Source organism: Lagenorhynchus albirostris, chromosome 7 (genome assembly GCF_949774975.1).
Source record: "Lagenorhynchus albirostris chromosome 7, mLagAlb1.1, whole genome shotgun sequence".
Lineage (NCBI taxonomy): Eukaryota > Metazoa > Chordata > Mammalia > Artiodactyla > Delphinidae > Lagenorhynchus > Lagenorhynchus albirostris.
Window position 1 is genome coordinate 91,333,181 of NC_083101.1, and position 23,089 is coordinate 91,356,269.

The 23,089-nt window shown below is 37.4% G+C and overlaps 1 protein-coding gene across 4 annotated transcripts; it reads left to right on the top strand.

Moving 5' to 3' along the window:
• The first annotated feature begins 1,811 nt into the window (after nucleotides 1-1,811).
• On the top strand, nucleotides 1,812-20,836 carry ZNF658 (zinc finger protein 658). 4 transcript variants are annotated; one of them, XM_060155506.1, is made up of 6 exons: nucleotides 1,812-1,910; nucleotides 3,561-3,604; nucleotides 4,407-4,465; nucleotides 10,057-10,183; nucleotides 10,426-10,536; nucleotides 17,531-20,836. In XM_060155506.1, exons 3-6 carry the CDS (start codon nucleotides 4,451-4,453, stop codon nucleotides 19,867-19,869), a joined length of 2,592 nt encoding a protein of 863 aa, XP_060011489.1. In that variant the 5' UTR covers nucleotides 1,812-1,910; nucleotides 3,561-3,604; nucleotides 4,407-4,450; the 3' UTR covers nucleotides 19,870-20,836. The 4 variants fall into 4 exon arrangements, with proteins under 4 accessions (XP_060011489.1, XP_060011492.1, XP_060011491.1 ...); XM_060155509.1 differs by having other exon boundaries at nucleotides 10,441-10,536; nucleotides 17,531-20,835; XM_060155508.1 differs by lacking the exon at nucleotides 3,561-3,604 and having other exon boundaries at nucleotides 1,817-1,910.
• Nucleotides 20,837-23,089: the final 2,253 nt, after the last annotated feature.

A 23,089-nucleotide genomic window follows, 5' to 3' on the forward strand; every position in this document is an offset into this window, starting at 1 on the left:
AATTGATTCTAAAGTTTACATCGAAATGGAAAAGATCCAGAATAGCCAACTGAATATTTAAGAACAAAGTCATAGAACTGACAATACCTGACTTCAAAAATTATTATAAAGCTACAGGGTCAAACCAGTGTGATACAGGAGAAAGAATCAACAGAAAGATTATTAAAGCTGAATAGAGAGCCCAGAAATATATTCACACAAATATTATCAACCAAAGAAGCAAAGACAATTCAATGAAGAAAAGACAGTCTTTTCAACAAATGTGCTAGAACAATTAGACATTCATGTGCAAAAATAAATAAATGTAGACACAGACCTTATACTTTTCACAAATATTAACTCAAAATGGATGATAAATTTAAAACTAAAATGCAAAACTATAAAACTTTTAGAAGATAACATAGAATAAAATGTTTAGGTAACCCTGAGCTTGGCAATGAAATTTTGGATAACATCAAAAGCACAAACCATGAATGAATCGTTAGAATTCATCAAAGTTAAAAACTTCTGCTCTGTGAGAGAATGGAAAGACAAGTCACAGACTGAGAGAAAATATTTGCAAAAGACAGATCTACTAAAGAAATTTTATGTAAAATATACAAATAACTATTCAAATGTAATATCTTCAAAAAGGAAGATCCACTTTTATATGGCAAATAGGCATATAAAAAGAATCCTAGCATCAGATGTTATTACAGAATTGCAAATTATGATATACCACTACACTCCTATTAGAATGTACAACAGCCAAAACACTGACAACACCTACTGCTGGTGAGGATATGGAGCAAGAGAAGTTTCATTCATTGCTGGTGAGAATGCAAAATGATACACCCACTTTTGGAAGACAGAGTGGCAGTTTTATAAAGCTGAACATAATTTCCACTATACAAGCCAGATTAGTAATTGATCACAATTATTAATTGATAATGATTTCCTCATTTTGGGTTGTACATACTTTCAAGTATTACTTGTATAATTTTGAACAACTAGCTTACTCCCTCCTCCTCCCTGCTGCTGATCACAGAATTTACTCTTTTATGTTAATACTGGCTCCATTTTCTAATATTTGTTCTATTTCACAGTCGTATTCATAACAGATAGTTGTGTGTAACTTCAGTGCTCCTGGCAGCTTGATTTTAAAAGGTACACTTCTGGAGGGGCAGAAAATTCTCCCTAACCCTCCTCCCCAAGGTTCCCAGCCCTAGCCACATGTCTTTTACGGTATGTTAAAAAGAAATTCAAACATTCAGAATAATAGAAATAGTAAAATGAGCATCATGTACACAGATTTAACGATTCTTAACCTTTTGCCATATTTGTTTCCTCAAACTGTTTTGATGAATTTTTCAAAAGTAAATTACAAATACATGATTTCATAATTGTAAATATTTCAGTATGTATCTTTAAAAAATGAGAGCAATTTCCTACATCGTCCAAATATTATCACACTAACCAAAGTAATGTTAATTTTCCTTAATATTTCTTATACCTAGTCCATATTTATATTTCCCAAATTGTTGTCTATTGCACCGTTATTTTTTTCCAACCAAGATCCGATGGAACACCACACTGCAATATGTTGTTATGTCATAAAGTTAAAGTCTAACCCATACCACTGCGAATTCAGGCAAAGTCGCCACGAATCAGCTCCAGACGTTAAGACTTTCAGTTTACTAACCAAGCGGAAATGCTTCAAAAATTACTTCCTACTCTCTCAAAGACTTATGGGAAATGTAGTCTTGAATGTTATGGGCCCACATCTCAGGCCTCGGGGAATGGGTTTTCAGAGCTCACTCTGCGCATGTGCACGTCCCGACACGCCTGCTGCCGAACGACCTCTCCGGCCTAAAAGGAGCAACATCTTCCCGTCTTTGGGTCGGTGCTGAAGCCAAGGCTGCCCACTGGAGGTGAGAGCACGGGGTCCGGTTCCGCGCGGCTTGGGGTCCTGCTGGGTCCGGTAGGCTTGTGTGCGGGGGACGGGAGCGGGAAGTCCCGGGAACCTCTAGGCGGGCCCGCCCCTCCCCCAGCCCGCTAGCCCGGGCAGGTCCGGCCCTGCCTGCTCCAGGAGTGCAGGTAAGGCTGAGTCCTTGTCTAGAGGAGGTGTTTGGTGCCGGCCAGGTGCGGGCGGAGAATGCAACTTTATAACATTCACGATGAACAGGAGGCTACTAATAGTAGCTTGTGCAGTTATTCTGAGAATTAAATAAGGCGTCATCTACAAAACATTTTGTCAAGTGATTGTAATAATCACTGTGTAAGCTGCTATCATAAGACACTTTGTTCCCTTTGTTTGGTATTTCGTTTAACCCTCACAACAAGTCTACTTGTTTTTATAAACACGCCATTTTTTAAAAATGAAAGGAATTTAGTGTGTGCGGAGTGATATAGCCCAGGATACAAGCTGGTAGGTGAGAGTTAGGATGCAAATACAAATAGATTTTACTCCCTATCTCTTGCTCTTTCTGATATCCTCCCTGCCTCAGACCCAGAATTGCAACCTGCGGAGCAGCTCCTGGCAGCCTGTCCTCAAATTCCCAGGGACATGATTGTGAAGTGAATGCAGACAGAATGTCACCATGTGGGAAATATATACTGGGATTTGTGGATTCTCAGAGTGAGGCCCTTGAACCTTACTGAACTGTCCAGGCTGTTTCCATTCTCAAAAGAATAGTCTGATAATGTAACGCAGTGCTGGCCAGTAGAAAGATAATGCAAACCAAATGTAATTAAATTTTTTTCAGTATGAGCAGTAAAAATTAAAAAGGTGAAGTTAATTTTACTGGTGTATTTAATTAAGTACATCCAAAATATTATTTAGACTTGTGTCACTAGCCACACTTCGGGTGTAGTAGTTGAACTCAGCTAATGGCTCCATACTAGATAGTACATTTCTAGTGAATGCCCAAAGAGATTTTGAGTGTTAGGTGAAGGTTTCAAATAAAGTGAATTTGTTTCTCTGGCCCCTCTGGGGCAAAGTAGCTCTTTTAAAGCAGGAAAGAACAAATGCCACTTGGCAGAACAGCTCTTCTGACAGAGCTTCAGAGCAGAGGCAAAAAGTTCTAGAAAGGAGAGGGTTCTGAGTTGCTCCACCAGAAGCAGTTCTTGATCCCTGTATAGCATGAGTCAGATTTGGTCAGTCAGACTTGATGATGTTGTTGCATCTAGAAGCCATCACAGACTGTGACAGTGGACACTTGTGGACTAACTTGCAGAAGGTGGTAACCTGGGATTGAGAGGTATGGGTGACTGTCAAGCTACACAGGAAAAGGTACTTTACTGGATGGCTGGTAAGGACATGATGTCCAGGGAAGGTATAAGCAGCCAGAGTTGATGAAATCCTAAACAGCACCCCATTTCCTTCATTTTCCCCTCTTTTCAGATTCTGAGCTGCTCTCACACCATGAGCATTAGATGCCACATTTGGTGATGGACGTTAACATAGAGAATTTTTTCTATGTATTTGAACATAGAGAATAATAAAATGGTAGTAGAAGAAGGGTTTTCTATATTGGACACTTTTGGAAGCCCCAAAATACTGAAATGAATGTTTTTTGTAGAGTCACCAGGGCAGAACCAAGCACAATGATATTTACTTACACAGGTAAGTACTATAAGCATCTAATCAAAATATCTTTTTTAGAAATAGCAACTATTTTAGAACAAAGGATTAAAAAACATATTTCTTGCATAGAGCATTCCATCTTTATTTCAGCTCTAACTCAAGTTGTAAACTCAACAAGAACTTGATTAACAATCCAGCCTGAGTAGTTTTTTGACAACATTATTATCATTATTATTTTTTTTTTTTTTTTGCGGTACGTGGGCCTCTTACTGCTGTGACCTCTCCCGTTGTGGAGCACAGGCTCTGGACGTGCAGGCTCAGCGGCCATGGCTCATGGGCCCAGCCGCTCCGCAGCATGTGGGACCCTCCCGGACCAGGGCACGAACCTGTGTCCCCTGCATCGGCAGGCGGACTCTCAACCCCTGTGCCACCAGGGAAGCCTGACAACATTATTTTTAATGAAGGTAGAGGATGTCACCCCTGGTGTACCTGAATTTGTTTAACCAATCCTCTGTTGTTTTACTTTTGTTGTTGTTGTTTTTATTGTTGTTTATTATTAGAAGGGAATATAAATTGTTAATTCATTGATAAAAAGCAGTTTACCTTACTCAGTGAAAATGCAAGGTTAAGACCAACATAATCGTATCAGAGATGCACATGTTCAGGTGGTGCTTCCTTTGTATGGTCTTTCATGTCCCTTCTCAAGAATGTTGAAAGGAACATTCTCCCATGGGGAAGCCTTTTCTCCAGCTGGTGTTATGAGATTGTTAGGCAGATGAATATAGGAGTTGTAAGGCAAAGTAGGTTTTTCATGACCCCGTTTCTTTTTCCTCTTCCCCAGCTGAACCTTCACAGTTCTTTACATTTTTCCAGAAGCAGTAGAAAATGAACACAACTCAGGTGAGTTCAGTTTTAATAACCTGTTTGTTTTGCAATGGATTTTATAAGGGTTTAAGTGTCTATACATTAACATGGAAAAGTAGAAATAGAAATGAATCAGATGTATTCAGGGAACATGTAGAAATACAGTTGACCCTTGAACAACACAGATTTGAACTGCCCAGATCCAGTTATATGTGGATTGTTTCTTTTTGTTTTTAACGATAAACTATAGTACTACATAATCTGTAGTTGGTTGAATCCAGGGAGGTGGAACCGCAGATAAGGAGAAACCGTGTATACAGAGGACTGACTATAAGTTATATGCAGATTTTCAACTCTGCAGAGTGCAGGTGCCCTAACCACCGAGTTGTTCAAGGGTCAACTGTACAGATGCATAACAAAGCAAAGAGGAAAGGTGGTATGTGGATATAAGCAGATCCTCTGATACTACAAATTTATCAAATTGGAGCTCCAAATTTATTTCTGAGGTTTTTGGTAGCCATGTCAGAGTGTCAGACAGACAACACTTCTTTAAAGGTTCACATTGGTGGGAAGATAAAGCCAACTGATTCCTCATAGAAAGTAAAGACAGTCGAAGATAAAAACATATCTTTGTTATTCTTCAAATAGGTGATTTAGTTAACAGCTTCCTGGTGATAACCCTAGGATTGCTAGAATGTTGCCTCCACATGTTCTTCAATAAAAGTAGAAGGCATAAAGCTAAATGAGAACTTGGTTAGTACTGTTTTTCAGAAACTCCGACATGGGTTGAATTAGACATTTTTCTGATGAATCAACTGAATATTCTTAAATTTACTCTCCATAAATATCTCAAGTACCCATGATATTCAGATTTTTCAGCAGACAGTTTAAAATTCTGTTCTCTTTCAAATGTTTCAGCACTTCCCATTCACACTTCAATTCTCTGCATGATGCCTTGGTTCCTCTCACCACTTGCCTGTGATCTCCAGTGACCAGAGACTTGATTATAATCAAATCCATTGAGTTTTGTCTAATCATTTCCCTTGGACTTCTCTGTAGTGCTTGCCTCTACTTCTCACATTATCATTCTGGAAAGTTTCTCTGTTAGTGTCTGACACCCTCCACTGGCTCTTTCCTTCCCCTGCTAATGTCTTCATGGAGTCATCTTGTTTTCCATATCCTTTTACATGGCTTATCCCATCTCCATGCTTGGCCCTTTAATCTTCTCTTTTGTCTCAGAATGATTTCATCCTCTCTCATTTTTTTAAAAAAACAGCTTAATTGAGATTCAAATCATATACAATTCACCCTTATTTAAAGTATAAAAAAACTCATTTTTTTAGTATGCTCACAGATGTGTGCACACATCATCACAATCAGTTTTAGGACATTTCCATTACCTTAAAAAGCAACTGTATACACTGTAGTGTATATGCACTACATACAACTATCCCCCTCCTGTAATCCCATTACACCCCTTACCCCCAGGCCACAAGCAACCACTAACTTACTTTCTGTCTCTACAGACTTGCTCAATGACTTCCTGTATTATTTCTTATAGGGCAGTTTTGCCTGTGACAAATTCTGGTTTTTCTTATCTAGGAAAGTTTTAATTTTTCCATTTTTGCTGGGTGTGGAATTCTTGGTTGACAGCCTTTTTCTTTGAGCACTTTGAATATGTCATACCACTGCCTTCTGTCATCCATGGATTCTGATTAGTAATCAGCTTTTACTACTCTTGTACATGATGAGTCACTTCTTTCTTAATGCTTTTCAATATTGAGTTCTTGTCTTTTTGACAGTTTGGTTATCCTGTGTCCAGGTGTTGATCTCTTACTCGAGGTTTATACTACTTGGAGTTTGTTGAGTGTCTTGGATATGTAGATTATTGTTTTTCATCAGATTTGGAGACTTCTTGGTCAATATTTTTTTCAAGTGTTCTTTCAGACTTTTTCTCTCCTCTCTGTCTGGGACTCTCATTATGCATATGTTTGTAAACTTGATGCTACCCCATAGTTTATTTTTTGTCATTATTTTATCTTTGTTTCTCATATTGTAGAATTTCAATAGGCATATTGTCCAGTTTGTTCATACTTACTTTCACCTGCTCAGATCTTCTGTTGAACCCTTCTAGTGAAAGTTTTGTTTCAGTTTTTATACTTTTCAACTCTTCAGCTTCTGTTTAGTCTTTTTTATTTATCATTTCTGTTTCTTTACTGATATTCTTTAAGTAGTGAAATATAGTTCACATACTTTTCCTTTGGTCCTTAGACATTATTTCATCTACTAGGTCTTTGGCCATATTTAAAATAGCTAATTTAAAGTCATTGCCTAGTAAGTCTAACATCTTCCTCAGGAGCAGTTTCTATTGATTACACTTTTTCCTGCATATGTGTCTTACTTTCTTATTGTATTGATAATTGGACATTTTAAATAAAATAGCAACCTCAGGAATCTGAGTTTCTCCCCTCCATTGTGGTCATTGTTGAAATGTATTTGCTTAGTGACTTTTGTGAGCTAATTATCTACAGCCTGTATTTCTTGTCATCTGTGGCTGTTGAAGTCTCTATAGAAATTCCTTAAATGCCTGGAACCAGGAGGTCTCCCAGTTTTTGCTAAGGGGCTCTGTGCATGTCGGGGCATTCTTTCAACAGTCAGACAGGCAGTTTACAACTCTGTATCAGCCTTCACTTCCTTCTTACACCAAACCTCAAGATTACCTAGAGGTGAGAGCTTAGGGCCTTCTCACATCTTTCTGGAGCATGCTCATAGCCCTGGGCATATGCACAGTTCTGTGCATGTATGTGCCCTTTTAGATTCTCAGGAATATATGGGAGTTTTTCAGAACCTTTATAGACATCTCATTCCTCAGCTTTTCCTTTTAAGCCTTTTGATTAGGCCATTGGTTGCCCCAACTGTTAAACACTGCCTCAGGTAGCCACTAAGTTAAACAAATGCCTTTAAATGTTTTTGACAAATGCCTCTGAGATAAGACTTTTCATACTATGTGAGCTCTGAGTTAGCTCAAATAAAGACATACTTGCAAGTGAGGTCTTTCAGGGAACCTCCAAACAGAAGCAAGTAATGAGTTTTCTTGGAGTGAGGCTTTGACAGAACTCCAACCCAGTTCTGCTGCTCCTGTGGTTGCCAGGCTGCTAATTTTAACTGTGATTGCAGACTGTTGGTTCTTAAACTACTTCAGAGATGGCGAGAGAGGAATGGAAACAGGGTAAGTTAGAAGGACACAATATCACTTTCTTAGTGTGCTTCAGCCTTTTTTTCCCCTTGTATAAATGATCCGTAGATTGCCTTTATTAACTTCTACAATTTTTGCCATTTTTTTCATTGCTTTTATGGAGGAGAAAATTTTCTTGGATCCCACTTCATCATTTTCACTTTTGTCACTTGTTAGCTTATTTTTTTAAATTCAGCTGAGTTTTTTTTTTTTTTTTTTTTTTTTTTTTTTTTTGCGGTACGCGGGCCTCTCACTGCTGTGGCCTCTCCCGTTGCGGAGCACAGGCTCCGGACGCGCAGGCTCAGCGGCCATGGCTCCCGGGCCCAGCCGCTCCGCGGCATGTGGGATCTTCCCGGACCGGGGCACGAACCCGCGTCCCCTGCATCGGCAGGCGGACTCTCAACCACTGTGCCACCAGGGAAGCCCAGCTGAGTTTTATTAAGCCAGATATTAAAGAGATTGGCAAAAATGAAGACAGTGACACTTTTTTCATTAATTTTTTTCATTTTGGGAAATACAGTTAACTTGTCTTTATTTTTCTTTTAGATTAAAAAAAAATTTATGAGAAGTGTTTCTGTTCTTTTATTCATTTATTTTATTGATAGTTACCAACTGCTAACATTGAGCTTCACACAGGAGGTATCTACTCAGTATCACTGAAGACATGAATGAACAAATAATTGCATAAATAACACTGGGGAAAGGCTATTTCTGTCCTTTTACCTCTTAATCTAGTTCTGTTTCTTCCTTTTTTTTTTTTTTTTTTTTTGCGGTACGCGGGCCCCTCACTGCTGTGGCCTCTCCCGCTGTGGAGCACAGGCTTGGGACGTGCAGGCTCAGCGGCTATGGCTTACGGGCCTAGCCGCTCTGCGGCATGTGGGATCCTCCCGGACCGGGGCACAAACCCGTGTCCCCTGCATCGGCAGGCAGACTCTCAACCACTGCGCCACCAGGGAAGCCCTCTTCCTATTTTTAATTGTGATAAGAACACTTAACATGAGATCGACACTTTTTTTTGCGATATGTGGGCCTCTCACTGCCACGGCCTCTCCTGTTGTGGAGCACAGGCTCCGGACACGCAGGCTCAGCGGCCATGGCCCACAGGCCCAGCCGCCCCGCAGTATGTGGGATCCTCCCGGACCGGGGCACAAACCCGTGTCCCCTGCATCAGCAGGCGGACTCTCAACCACTGCACCTCCAGGGAAGCCCGAGATCAACCCTTTTAATACACTTTACGTGTACAATACAGTATTGTTAACTATAGGCACAACGTTGTACAGCAGATCTCTAGAACTTAATGATTTTGTATAACTGAAACTTCATACCCATCGAATTAGCTACTTACTATTTCTCCCTCCTGCCAGCCTCTTTGAAGTCTTTTGCTGTGGAAACTTTCCCTTTTCTCAGTTTCTAAGACTGTTCTCTCATAATTACTTTCCAGAAAACTTCTCCTCTGGCTTTGTGACCTCTACTTTTTCTGCCAGCCTCTTTAATATTCATGGTTTCTCAAACGCTGTTTTTTGATACTTTTCTTTCCTCAGTCTGTATGTGCTCAAGTTGTTGTCTGATTGCCTCGGATAACTTCAGTTACCACCTAAATTGCTAGTAGTTCCTTAAAGCTTGTCTTCATCCTTGACCTCCCTTCTGTGTTCTAAAACTATGTGTATACTCGCTTAAGGGACTGTTCCAGCTTTATGTTTCACAGACCCTTTAGTAGCAACATGAACAGATCTATCTCACTAAAACTTCTAACACATTTCTTTCCCTTTATTTCCCAAATATCAGTGTTTGGAACCAGCATTAAGGAAGCTGCTCATACTGCTAGATGGGTAGCTACACAAGAAAGTAGTTATCAGATTGGTTGCTGTTTCTGCTGTCTGATTATATCCCTATTCCTATATCTGTTACTTCAGTGTTGATAGTGTTCTTTCATACCCATCCTTGGTATGTTGTTCTTCACTCTTCATGTGTTCTATACATTTATTTATACATAAATTCCATCATGTCTAATATCTCTACAACTTATGTATATCTCTAACATGTCTCCCATTATTTACGGTGATGATGTCCAAAGAGAGATGGACATTCTAGAATTATCTAGAATACCCAGTATAATCCCTTGGGATATAGAAGAAGAGTTGTAAGAAGTCTCTTTATATTGAATTTTTTTAATCTTAAAAAAATCTGTAATTCCTAAATATATATAAATGAATTAAGTTAAAAATGAATTGCTAAAATCTTTTGAACTAATTGGGTAACTCCAAACTTAGAGACATACTAGGTCAAAAATAAGCATTCTTTATAATGATTTGGTTTAAAGCCTTAAAAGTAAACAGGAGAAATAATAATTTTCAACTAATTTTGAACTTTTGAATAAAATTTGTTTTTACAGGGATCAGTGTCATTCGAAGATGTGACTGTGGAGTTCACCCAGGATGAATGGCAGTATGTAGGCCCTGCTCTGAGGACCCTGTACAAAGATGTGATGCTGGAGAACTACAGTCACCTCGTCTCATTGGGTGAGCAGACCTTACCATGTGACTCCCTCTGGAGTATTTTCTTTTTTTTTTAATTATCAAAACACATGAACCATTTATAGAGATTGTTGTTCAGGCTTTGATTAAGAAGTTTAAGGTAACTGAGACCTTTACAGAAACAGAAACAGTGTGTCATTACTTTCCCTTTGAAAACTTCAAATGAGCACATTCATTTTGCTTCACCTTCAGAAATGCTCATGGTTCTGGTCTATATATAGCTTTAGTTGTTACATTTGCAGGGTACTGCATTATCAAACCCCAGGTGATCTTCAAGTTGGAGCACGGTGAAGAGCCCTGGCCCTCAGAGGAAGAATTCCTAAACCAGAAGTACCCAGGTGAGTGAGCGTTGACACAAGGAAGTACCTGGGGTAGTTAGACTTTAGAAGGGACCACTTTTGAAAGTTTATTTTCTTTTCTTTTAAACAGCTTTACTAAGATACAGTTCAATATATAATTGTATATATCACACAATCCACCCATTTAAAGTGTACAATTCACTGGCTCTTAATAGACTCACAGATATGTATAAACATCACCACAGGGCTTCCCTGGTGGGTCAGTGTTTGAGAGTCTGCCTGCCGATGCAGGGGACACAGGTTTGTGCGCCGGTCCGGGAAAATCCCACATGCTGCGGAGTGGCTAGGCCCTTGAGCCATGGCCGCTGAGCCTGCGCGTCCGGAGCCTGTGCTCTACAACGGGAGAGGCCACAACAGTGAGAGGCCTGTGTACCGCAAAAAAAAAAAAAAAGAAAAGAAAAAAAACCCCATCACCACAGTCAGTTTTCTTCACCTCAAAAGGAAACCCTGTACCCTCCAGCTATGACCTCCCTCTCTCCCTGTCCCCTTCAGCCCTAGCAACCACTAATCTACTTTCTGTCTGTAGATTTGTTTATTCTGGACATTTCATATAAATGGAATCACACATTATATGGTCTTTTGTGATTGGTTTCTTTCACTTAGCATTACAAGGTTCATGCTGTAGCTTGTATCAGTACTTCATCCTTTTTATGGCAAAATAATATAACATAATATAACATTGTCAGGATATACCACATCTGTTTGTCCATTCATCAGTCAGTGGACATTTGGGATCCTGCCTTTTTGCTATTATTGAGTAATGCTGATATAAACATTTATTAACAAGTGTTTTCATGGGCATATGTTTTTATTTCTCTACCTAGGAGTAGAATTGCTGGGTTATATGGTAACTCTGAAGAACTACCAGACTTTTCTAAAGTGGCTGCACCATTTTACATTCCTGATGATAGCATGTGAGGGTTCTAATTTCTCCACATCTCCACCAACACTTATTTTTGTTCTAGCCATCCCAATGGATGTGAAGTGGTATGTTATTAAGGTTTTGATTTGCAATTCTGTATTAGCTGGGCTGGCATGACAAAATACCATAGCTTAAACAAAAGAAATTTATTTCTCACTGTTCTGGAGACTGGAAGTACAAGCTCAAGGTGGCAATAGGGTTGATTTTTTTTGTGAGGTCTCTCTTCTGGCTTGCAGATGACCTTCTCACTGTGTCCTCACATGGCCTTTCCTCTGTGCATGCATGGAGAGAGAGAGAGCTCTGATGTCTCTTCCTTTTCTTATAAGAACACCAGTCCTATAGAATTAGGACCCCACCCTTATGAACTCATTTAACCTTAATTACCTCCCTAAAGGCCTTATCTCCAAAAACAGTTACATTGGGGTTAGGGCTTCAACATATTGAACAAATTGTCCATTACAATTTCCGTGATCACTAATGCTGTCAAGCATCTTTTCATGTGCTTAATGACCTTTGTCTAAACTAATAAACAATTCCAGGAATTTCAAAAGTTATAATTTCAAAATAATTCCTGGAGTAAAAAAATAAAATCACCTTAAGTGTATTTATTGAAAGTTTATTTATTGAAAGTTTGTGAAGCCATTTTTTTTAACACCTTTATTGGAGTATATTTTCTTTACAATGTTGTGTTAGTTTCTGCTGTACAACAAAGTGAATCAGTTATATGTATACATATATCCTCATATCCCCTCCCTCTTGCATCTCCCTCCCACCCTCCCTATCCCACCCCTCTAGGTGGTCACAAAGCACTGAGTTGATATCCCTGTGCGATGCAGCTGCTTCCCACTAGCTATCTGTTTTACATTTGGTAGTGCATATATGTCAAGGCTACTCTCTCACTTCATCCCAGCTTACCCTTCCCCCTCCTCGTGTCCTCAAGTCCAATCTCTATGTCTGCGTTTTTATTCCTGTCCTGCCCCTAGGTTCATGAGAACCTTTTTTTTTTTTTTAAGATTCCATACATATGTGTTAGCATACAGTATTTGTTTTTCTCTTTCTGACTTACTTCACTCTGTATGACAGACTTTAGGTCCATCCACCTCACTATAGGTAACTCAATTTCATTTCTTTTTATGGCTGAGTAATATTCCATGTATATATGTACCACATCTTCTTTATCCATTGTGAAGCCATTTAAATAGCCATAACATAAAGATTGACATTATTTAGATGAAGAATATCTCCCAGTCACTAAATGTAAATGATTGGATCATACTGATTGGCTAAAAAAGTTGTCCCTAAATAAGTATCTTAGAAAGATTGTAATAAAAAAATGATAAAGTTATTCAGTCAATAAAAATAATTCAGAGTTTCATATTCTGTTATTCAAGTTTGAATTTAGGCAATAAATACATTAACTTAAAAGAAAGTCCTCTAGCTCAGGAGCACAGGTTAAAATAAACCTTTAAGCATTGGAGTGACTGCACCAAAGAATACTATATCAGTGATCATAAAACACAAAATAGGGGGCTTCCCTGGTGGCGCAGTGGTTGAGAGTCCGCCTGCTGATGAGGGGGACGCGGGTTCGTGCCCTGGTCCAGGAGGATCCCACATGCCACGGAGCAGCTAGGCCCGTGAGCCATGGCCACTGAGTCTGCATGTCCGGAGCCTGTGCTCCACAGCAGGAGAGGCCACAGCAGTGAGAGGCCTGCGTACCGCAAAAAAAAAAAAAAAAAAAAAAAACCAACACAAAATAATGGAGTTCTAAGAACTTAAAATTCACTAGGAGTAGGATATTATATCTCATTAAATAATAGATACTGTGGACATTAAAATGTATGCATATAGAAGATATAAATGATAATTTTATTAAAATGAAACATTTGTGTATGTGTATGCTGAAATCAAATAACAAGCCTTTCAGCTTCCCATAGAATATAATCGTAAGATAGTGAAAATATAGTTAGTCTAAAAAGAAAATACCAATAAATCCAACAAGTTAAAAGCACCACAGGTAATATTTTCTCTACATAGTTTGATAAATCTAGAAATTGATAAAATGAGTAAAAAAAAAATTCTTTGTACGTGAAAATTTTAAAAATTATCTGTTTAAATAATAGTACATAAAAGAAAACCAAATCCAAAACTGCATGACATTTATAAAATAATAATGTTACATGTTAGAAACCTTATGAGATAGCTAAATAGTTAACAGGTAAATTTTTAGTTTCATATTTATGTTAATAAATTAAGCAAAAACAATAACAAAAATATACTAATGAAAACAGAACTTAAAAGTGAAGTTAAAAGTTAATAAACTGGGGACTTCCCTGGTGGTCCAGTGGTAAAGAATCTGCTTTACAATGCAGGGGACACAGGTTCAATCCCTGGTTGGGGAACTAAGATCCCACATGCCATGGGGCAACTAAGCCCATGCGCTACAACTACTGAGGCCATGCACCTCAACTAGAGAGCCTGAATGCCACTAACTACAGAGCCCATGTGCTCTGGAGCCCACATGCCACAACTAGAGAGAGAACCCGCATGCCACAATGAAAGATCCCACATGCTGCAACCAAAGATCCCGCATGCTGCAACGAAATATCCCGCATGCTGCAACGAAAGATCCCACATGCCACAACTAAGATCCCACATACCACAACTAAGCAAAAAAAAACAAAAAAATGACGCAGCCAAAAAAATTAATAAACTGGAAAACAAATTATAGAATGGTTCTTAGAATAAAAATCAAATAGATTAAACTTTAGCTAACCCTAACAAGGACAAAGGAAAGGAAGAACTGAATAAGTTCAAGTGGGGGTATATTAGTAAAGATTTAATGCAATATCAAACTAAATCCCATTCATAATGAAGAGTGATGTGGGAAGGACTTGCTCTTCCAGATATCAAGGCTTTATGTAAATCTCAGGGTAGTTAAGTATTATGGAGCCGAGAGTGGGATAGTTTAATAAATTAGTGAAACAGAAGAGAAAGCTCAAGAAAAAAAATGTACTTTATAGACAGCTGGTCTTTGACAGGTGGCACTACCCCACAGAAAAGTGGAGAAAGAATCCCAAGGTAACCTTATGGATCAAATCAAAAAACTGCATTAAGGTGGCTTAAAAACCTGATTATCAAAGCAAAACTAAAAATATTCTATATGATACGGAAAACATGTTTATGACTCTGTTTAAGGAAGGCATTAATAAGATATGAAAAGCATTAACCAGGGAAAAGATGGAGTAAATGTATTCTTTCCTACTCCATCCACTAAGTACAGTTAAATATGTATATTTACATATACATATGTGTGCATATGCATACATATGTATGTATATATATAGTACATATATATATAACAGATATAAGATGCTTAAAGTTTTAAGGAAGAATGAAGATGGCATCTTAACAATATAGAGTCTTCCAATTGATAGACAACATATTTATTTAGGATTTATTTAGGATTTCTTTGAATTCTTTTATCACTGTTTTTGCAGCATACAGATACCAAGTTTTTTGGGGTTTTGTTTTTTTAGTGCTATGGTAAATCGTGTTATTTACCTGGTTTCACATTTTAATTGACCATTGTTTGTATGTGATTGGATTTTGTATATTGGCTTTATATTTTGCTCTTGCAAAACTTATTAGTTCAAGGAGGTTTTTTAAAGATCTTCATGTGATTTTTCTGTGTAGACTTACTCAGTATCTTCATTTTTATTCTTGCCTTTTTACGTTGTTTGAGTAGAAGTGCTAAGAGTAAACACCCTTGTCTTTTTCCAATCTTAGGGTTAAAGTGTTCACTCTCTCACTCTTAAGTATGATGTTAGCTGCAGGCTTTTTATAGATTCCCTTTATTAGGTTAATGAATGGATTTTGAATATTGTGAATTTTTTTTGCCAGAATTTCTGTGATTTTGTAGTTTTAATTCCATAGATGATTAATATAATGGATTATATTGATTGGTTTTTTTTAAAAACATGCCAACAGTTTGCATTCTTGGGATGAATTCCACTTGATCCTGATTTATTATTTTTATATATTGCTCTGTTCTTTTGGCTACTTTTTTTTTTTCAGGACTTTTGCACTGATGTCATGAGGGATATATTGGTCACTAGGTTTCTTTTCTTGAATTATTTTGTTTGGTTTTGCTGTGAGGATAGTACAGGCCTCATAAAATATTCCCTCATCTTGTATTTTCTAGAAGAGACTATATAAAATTGGTATTATTTCTTATTTAAATGTTTGGTGGTACTCACTAGTTAAAACAGTCTGATCCTAGAGCTGTTTCTTGGAAGTATATGTTTTTTTGACCAAATATTCAGTTTCTTAATTACTGATCTATTTGGGTTATTTCATTTTTCTTGAGTGAGTTTAGTTGTTTTTATTTTTCAAGACGTTTGTCTATTTCATGTAAGTTGTCAAATTTATAGGCATAGAGTTTCTCTTAATCTTTTATTATCTCTTTAATGTCTGTTGTGTCAGTAGTTATATCCCCTTCTGCATTCTTTCTGATGTTGATAATGTATGTCTTTTTTTTTCTTTTGGTTTTTATCATTAAAAAAATGTTTAAATAAATAAGCTTTGGTTTGATTGATTTTTCTCTGTTGTTTTCCATTTTATTGTTTTCTCTAATCTTTATTATTTTTTATTTTGCTTTCTTTAGATTCACCTTCTCTTTGTCTAGTTTCTTAAAGTAGAAGCTTAGGTAATTGTTGGAGGGCTTTCTTTTCTCATATAAAAATTTTAAGCTATAAATTTATTTCTGAGTACTACTTTAGCTGCATCCCACAAATTTCTATATGTTTTTGACAGTTTTGTTTTCATATATGTAAAATACTTTAATTTTCTGTGAGACTTCCTCTTTGACCTATGGGTTAATTAGAAGCTTATTAATTTACAAATATTTTGTATTTCTCCAGATAATTTTGTGTTACTGATTTCTAGTATGATGATTTCTCTATGGCTTGAGATTATACTTTATGTGACTTCTTTTATATTTGTGAATATTTGTCTTACAGTCCAGAATATGGTCTATCTTCATGAATGCTTCATACACATTTGAGAATAATGTGAATTCACCTGTTTTTAACTATGCTGTATTCTTGAGTTTGAGGGTGTAATTTTTACAAGTCCTACTTCATCTTTTCTAGCTGTAATATTGGGCCTACCATATATTCCTGCTTCTTTTCTTGTTTCTGTTCTTTATTTTCCTTCTCTCCTTCCTGTACCTGCTATGAGTTGCTACCAGTGCCCTAAAACAACAGATTTGTTACTCTTGACTTTGCAGAGTCCATAGAGTCAGTAGGAATATGGTTCCAGGCAGAATTTTGGTGGTGGTTGCTGTTACCATCTCATAGAGTGTCCCATGAATTGAACTTTCTCAGAATTCATGATCTTTCTTGTGAGCTGTTGGTTTGGCTCATAGAGGAAAATTTTGGAAGAGTGTGCGAATTCTTTATATCTGTAGCAGGACCATAAGGAAGAGTGTTCCTTTTTCTTTTTGGCTTGAGTAGGGTGAATATTGTCGAAAAGTTTTCTGTTCTGTGGGACCACCTTTTTCTCAAATGTTTGACTAAGAAGGAACAGATTTTTCTTGAAGCTCTTATTATCTCCCCCTATTGTTGACTTTGTTTTTTAGGCTCCTCCAGCTCAACAGTACCCCGTATAAGATATATGGGAAGCAGAAAGAAAAGCCTTGGAATTCTTTGCCATGTCATTTCTAAAGTTCACCTCTGTTCCATTTTGTAGCATCTTCATTTGTTTGTATGTTTTTTTTTGTCCAGGAAATTTTAATTGTAAGAGGGTGGACCTTGGAAAAATGAGGCTTCTCCATCTCGGCCAGCACTGGAAATAATATCTTTTTTTTTTTTTAATAACATGGATGAGGAGAGATTGAGTGTATGTGTCTGTCTTTCTCTGTGTGTGAATTATTAATCTTTGGAAATATGACTAGAAACAATAGATACAATAAATAACAAAACATATGACCTTAAGCTTCTCTCCATAAGAAATGTAGGGTTCATAAGATGTTTTCAATTTTTCTCATTTTAGGATGTTACAGAGTTGATGTCCATATTGAGGAGAACCAGGAAAGACAAGAGAAACCTCTGTGGCAAGTAGTATTCACTGATAACAAAATATTGAGTAAAGAAGAACAGAAAGCTTTAGAGAAACCATTTTATTTCAGTATAACTCCAGATTTTTCAGGAAAAATGCCCTCTAAACGTGACTCATGTAGAATGAATTTGCCGGTTGTTTCTGAATTAATTCTTAGTGATAGGAATTATTCACGAAACAAGACTGACTACATAAATGTATGTGAGAAGTTGCAGCTGGATATTCAGCGTGAGAAAACTCATACTGGAGAGCAGTGTTACAAATATAATGAAAATATGAAAGCTCTCAGTTATGTGAAAGATCATCATAAATTTCAAACTCTGGAGCAATCTTTTGAATGTAATGAATATGGAAAAGTTTTACATGATAAGACCATCTGTGTTACAGCTAAGAGTTCAGTAAAAGGAGAGGAATCCTGTAAGGATAATGAATTTAGGGGAAATTGTGATAAAGCAGCTCTTTTTAACCACATGAGAACTGGCACAAGGAAGAAATGCTTTGATCTTAATGAATGTGGTAAATCCTGTGAATACAATGAGGTTCACATGGCTTTGGCACACTATGAATGTAATGAAAGTGGGAATAACTTCAGTGGGAATTCACCCCTCACTCAGCCTCAGAGAACTGTTACAGGACAAGGTGCCTTTGAAAGCAGTAAGTGTGAAGAAAACTTGAGCCAGAGCTCAGGCCGTATAGTACATCAGAAGACACAAACTAGAGATACATTCTGTGTTTATAATGGATTTACAAACACCATCTACCAGAAGTTAGACTTTACAGTACATCAGAGAATTCACAAAGAAGAGAAATTCTATCTATGTGATAAATACGAGAAATCCTCCTATCAGAACTCAGCCCTCAGTGTACATCAGCAGTGTGACACAGGAGAGAAGTCATTTGAACTTACTGAATGCAGGAAATCATTTTACCAGAAAGCACACCTCATTCAGCATCAGAGGACCCACCCAGGGGAGAAACCTTATGAATGTGAGGAATGTGGGAAATCCTTTTGTTCATATTCACATCCTATTCATTATCCTGGAACTCATATGGGAGTCAATCTGTATGAATGTAATGAATGTGGGAAAACTTTCGCTGATAATTCAACCCTCAGAGCACATCAGAGAATTCACACAGAGGAGAAACCCTTCAAATGTAATGACTGTGAGAGGTCTTTTGCCCATAATTCAGCCCGCAGAGCACATCAGAGAATTCACACAGGTGAGAAACCATATGAGTGTAATGACTGTGAGAAAACTTTTGCCCATAATTCCACCCTCAGAGCACATCAGAAAATTCACACTGGGGTGAAACTCTACAAATGTAATGAATGTGGGAAAACTTTTTCCCAGAAGACACGTCTTAGTACACATCAGAGGATTCACACAGGTGAGAAACCCTATGGATGTAGTGAATGTGGGAAAACCTTCTCCCAGAAATCATACCTCAGTGGACATGAGAGAATTCACAAAGGGGAAAAACCTTATGAATGTAATGAATGTGGGAAAACTTTTGTCTATAAGGCAGCCCTCATTGTCCATCAAAGAATTCACACAGGAGAAAAACCCTATGAATGTAATGAATGTGGGAAAACTTTCTCCCAGAGGACACACCTCTATGCACATCAGAGAACTCACACAGGGGAGAAACCTTATGAATGTAAGGAATGTGGGAAAACTTTTGCAGATAATTCAGCCCTCAGGGCACATCAGAGAATTCACAAAGGGGAGAAACCCTATGAATGTAGTGAATGTGGGAAAACTTTCTCCAAGACATCACACCTCAGAGCACATCTGAGGACTCGCACAGGGGAGAAACCCTATGAATGTAATGAATGTGGGAAAACTTTCTCCCAGAAGTCGTATGTTAGTGCACATCAGAGAATTCACACAGGGGAGAAACCTTACGAATGTAACATATGTGGGAAACCTTTTGCCCATAATTCAACCCTCAGAGTACATCAGAGAATTCACACAGGTGTAAAATCCTACAAATGTAATGAATGTGGGAAAACTTTCTCTCAGAAGTCACACCTTAGTGCACATCAGAGAATTCACACAGGAGAGAAACCCTATGAGTGTAATGAATGTGGGAAAGCTTTTGCCCAAAATTCAACTCTTGGAGTACACCTGAGAATTCACACAGGTGAGAGACCCTACAAATGTTATGAATGTGGAAAAACCTTTGTCCGTAAGGCAGCTCTTAGAGTACATCACACCAGAATGCACTCCAGAGAGAAAACCCTTGCATGTAATGAATTTGGGATGTGCTAAGGGAAGTTACACCTTATTAGTTAACACAGAAGAAAAGCTCAAGTCACATAGACTGGCAAATTATTTTCCTTAACTGTTTCCTTTTCCACTGAGCACATAGCTTGTCTTAGTTTCCCAATTTTTCCTTCGTCTGGGTGGGGCTGGTCATGGAGTATGATGCTATTACATTTAAGTAATAAATGGCCTTAATAAGTCACCTTACATTCTTCCTATCCTGTGTTATACTGGAATTGAGAGATTTCCATGGCAGACTTGGGTGCTGTGTATTAAATATGGCAGAGCACAAGGTGAAAGAAGCTAGAGTCAATAACTGAGTGAAACAATTCTCCACTGACAGATCTTCACCAATTGTTTTTTTGGGTTTTTTTGTTGTTTTTTTAAGCCAGAATTAAGTTTTTATTCTGTTGAGCTCTTAAAGATTTTGGCCTGTTGGTTAAATGCATATAGCTTAGCCAACTGTCTGTTGAGTTGGATGAAACCAATGAATATAATAAATGTCAGAAGACCTTTAAGAATTTAACCTATAGGTTTGTATCAGAGATTTTTCATGGGGAAGAAAACTTCTGTCAATATCCTAAATGATCAGAAGGCTTCAATAAAAATCAGAAATCTCAGGGAAAAACACAAAAGTCTTTTCTGCAGAGTAAATTTCTTTAAACATCAAATAGTTAAGATTAGACTAAAATCTTATATTTTGATAAATGACATTTTTAAACAATTACTGAGTTTGCTTCAGATAAATTTTTTCTGAGGGAATGTGTGAGTTTCAGAATTGAAAATAAAATTCTCAGAACTGATGTACCAAAATTTGTGTTTTATATGTAATATCAAGTTTTATAGAAACTATATAAGAATATATTTTCCTGTACACAAACTCATTATGTAATGTGAAGTTTTTGAGATGGAGGGATAACTTGAATTCTGTGGACAACACCAATAAATATTTGACTAGTCTCCGAGCTATGTGGTACATCTGTATGAGTCTGTGTAACAGAGGATTCATTATTGCTGGTGAGTTCTAGTAGAAGGCAGTAGCCAAACCTGCTCTGGACTGTTCCTTTCCTTTTTTTGAGTGACAGTCTATGTCCTTCTGTTGGCTTTGCTCTAAAAGCTTGATGCCATATATATGTATCTAATATAGCCTGCCTGCTATGTCTGAATATTAGTCTGGCCTTGTTTTTCTGGGACATCCATCAGATTTCTCAAGCATTCTTGTGTGTTTAGGGGGAGGGGTGGGTGTTGATTCTTAAAAGGTTTGGGGGCCTACATTTTATGCCACTCTTGTGGTTCATTTTGTAATTATAAAGCAAGTCCTCTTATATGCATGTAGCCTGAGCATCCTGTCTAGGGTCTTTTTCCAATCTCAAGATGCTTGCTCACACTGCAGCATTGCAAACCATTGATATTTTTGGAATTGGAATGAAAATAGGGACTACTTCCATGTCATATGCACTGCACTGGTATTGAAAAGCAGACTTACTTTTGGGGAAACAATATATGTACTATAGTCTTGGCCAAGAAAATATTTGATCAATCTGCTGTCATTTCAAGCTGCATGGTTTGGTCAGCACAGAAAAGAAAGTAAATGAAATCCTCATTTTAAAACCTGAACCACTAAGAATTTCTACCATGGGCATGTTGCTTTCTGTAAATATTATCTGGTAGATTGAGCATGAGGACAATAAGTTTATTCCCTGAATTTTCTATTCCATATATGTTAATACTTTGTGAGGGAAAATGATGATATATCTTTAGCATTAATTGGATAATAGACATTTCTTTGACACTGCGTTGCTATCACTTAACTTAGTGGCATCATTGTCAAAGAAAAGATCCAGGATCAAGAGTCCACCATTCGATGAGTGCTGTATCATACCACCAGGGCTAGCACACAAGAGATTGGATCAGCACTCGTGGTGGCAGGAGCGATCTAGCCACTAAGAGAATATGTTTGCCCCTCCTCAGTCTCTGACACCTTGATGCAACTTTAGCTTATTCACAATGCCAAAAAGGGAAATAATAGTCAAAAAGCATATCTTTCTACATGGTTGAGTTTTACAGAAAATTATAGACAAAAAAATTAACCTGGAGCATTTTTTAAGAAATTTAAAATTAACTTCAAATAGTTCTAAATATAAAGAAAAGTTACAGGGATAGTTCCTATATACTGCTCACCCAATTCCCATTATTAACATTTTATATTACTCTGGTACATTTGTCATAACCCAGTAACATTGATACATTATTAACTAAACACTAATTTTTCAGATTTCACTGGTTTTTCCCCTAATGTGTTTGTATTCCAAGATCCCATTCAGGATGCCACATTACATTTAATTGTCATGTCTCTTTAGCTTCCACCGGTTTATGACAGTTTCTTAGACCTTCCATGTTTTTGTTACCTTGACAGTTTTGAGGAGTACTTGTCAAGTATTTTGTAGGATATCCCTCAGTTTTGGCTTTCTCATAGCTCTATATTTGCATTGCTGTTACAAGTTTTTTGTTGGAAGACCACAGAGATAAAATGTCATTCTCATCATATTAAAAGTATATGCTGTCAACATGAATGATCGCTGAAAAGGCTAATCCTGATCACCTGGTTGAGGTGTCCCTAAACTTAAAAGCATCTGTAGCAAGCATCATACATGCTACTTGGTAAAAATGTCTTTTATGAATTATTAGTCTGTCAATTGTATATAAAATAAGATCAGAATCCTTTTTATATGTTTTTGATTTTCATGTTAGGAACAATATAAATGCAGATTGGTTAAAAGTGATAACACCCAGAATAACACTCGAAAAAGAGCCTCAAGCTGATTCAGTTCACAGTCCACATTTTTGGTTTTTAGTGTTTATTGAAGTATGAATGAATCATTGCCCTTTTCTTTGCTCCTCAGGACTTCGGGATTTTATTTGTCTTAATATCTCATCATGAGAGTGATGCCACACTCTTCTTACCTCTTAATTACAGGAGTTAAGACTGAGTAACGAATGGACTGAAAGAAAGTTTGTCTGCATTTCATGAACCAGTTAACCCAGAGGTTATTTATATTAACCCAGATAATGTCAGGAGATACAAAGAATGACCAGCCATGGTAACTAAGAAATCTACGATGATAGAAGAAATAAGTCAGGATTGAGAGCAAGATGGGATATCAAAAACCAACTGCTGGTATACAGTTTCCGAAAAGCACTGATAAATTTTGTGGTACTAGTAAGA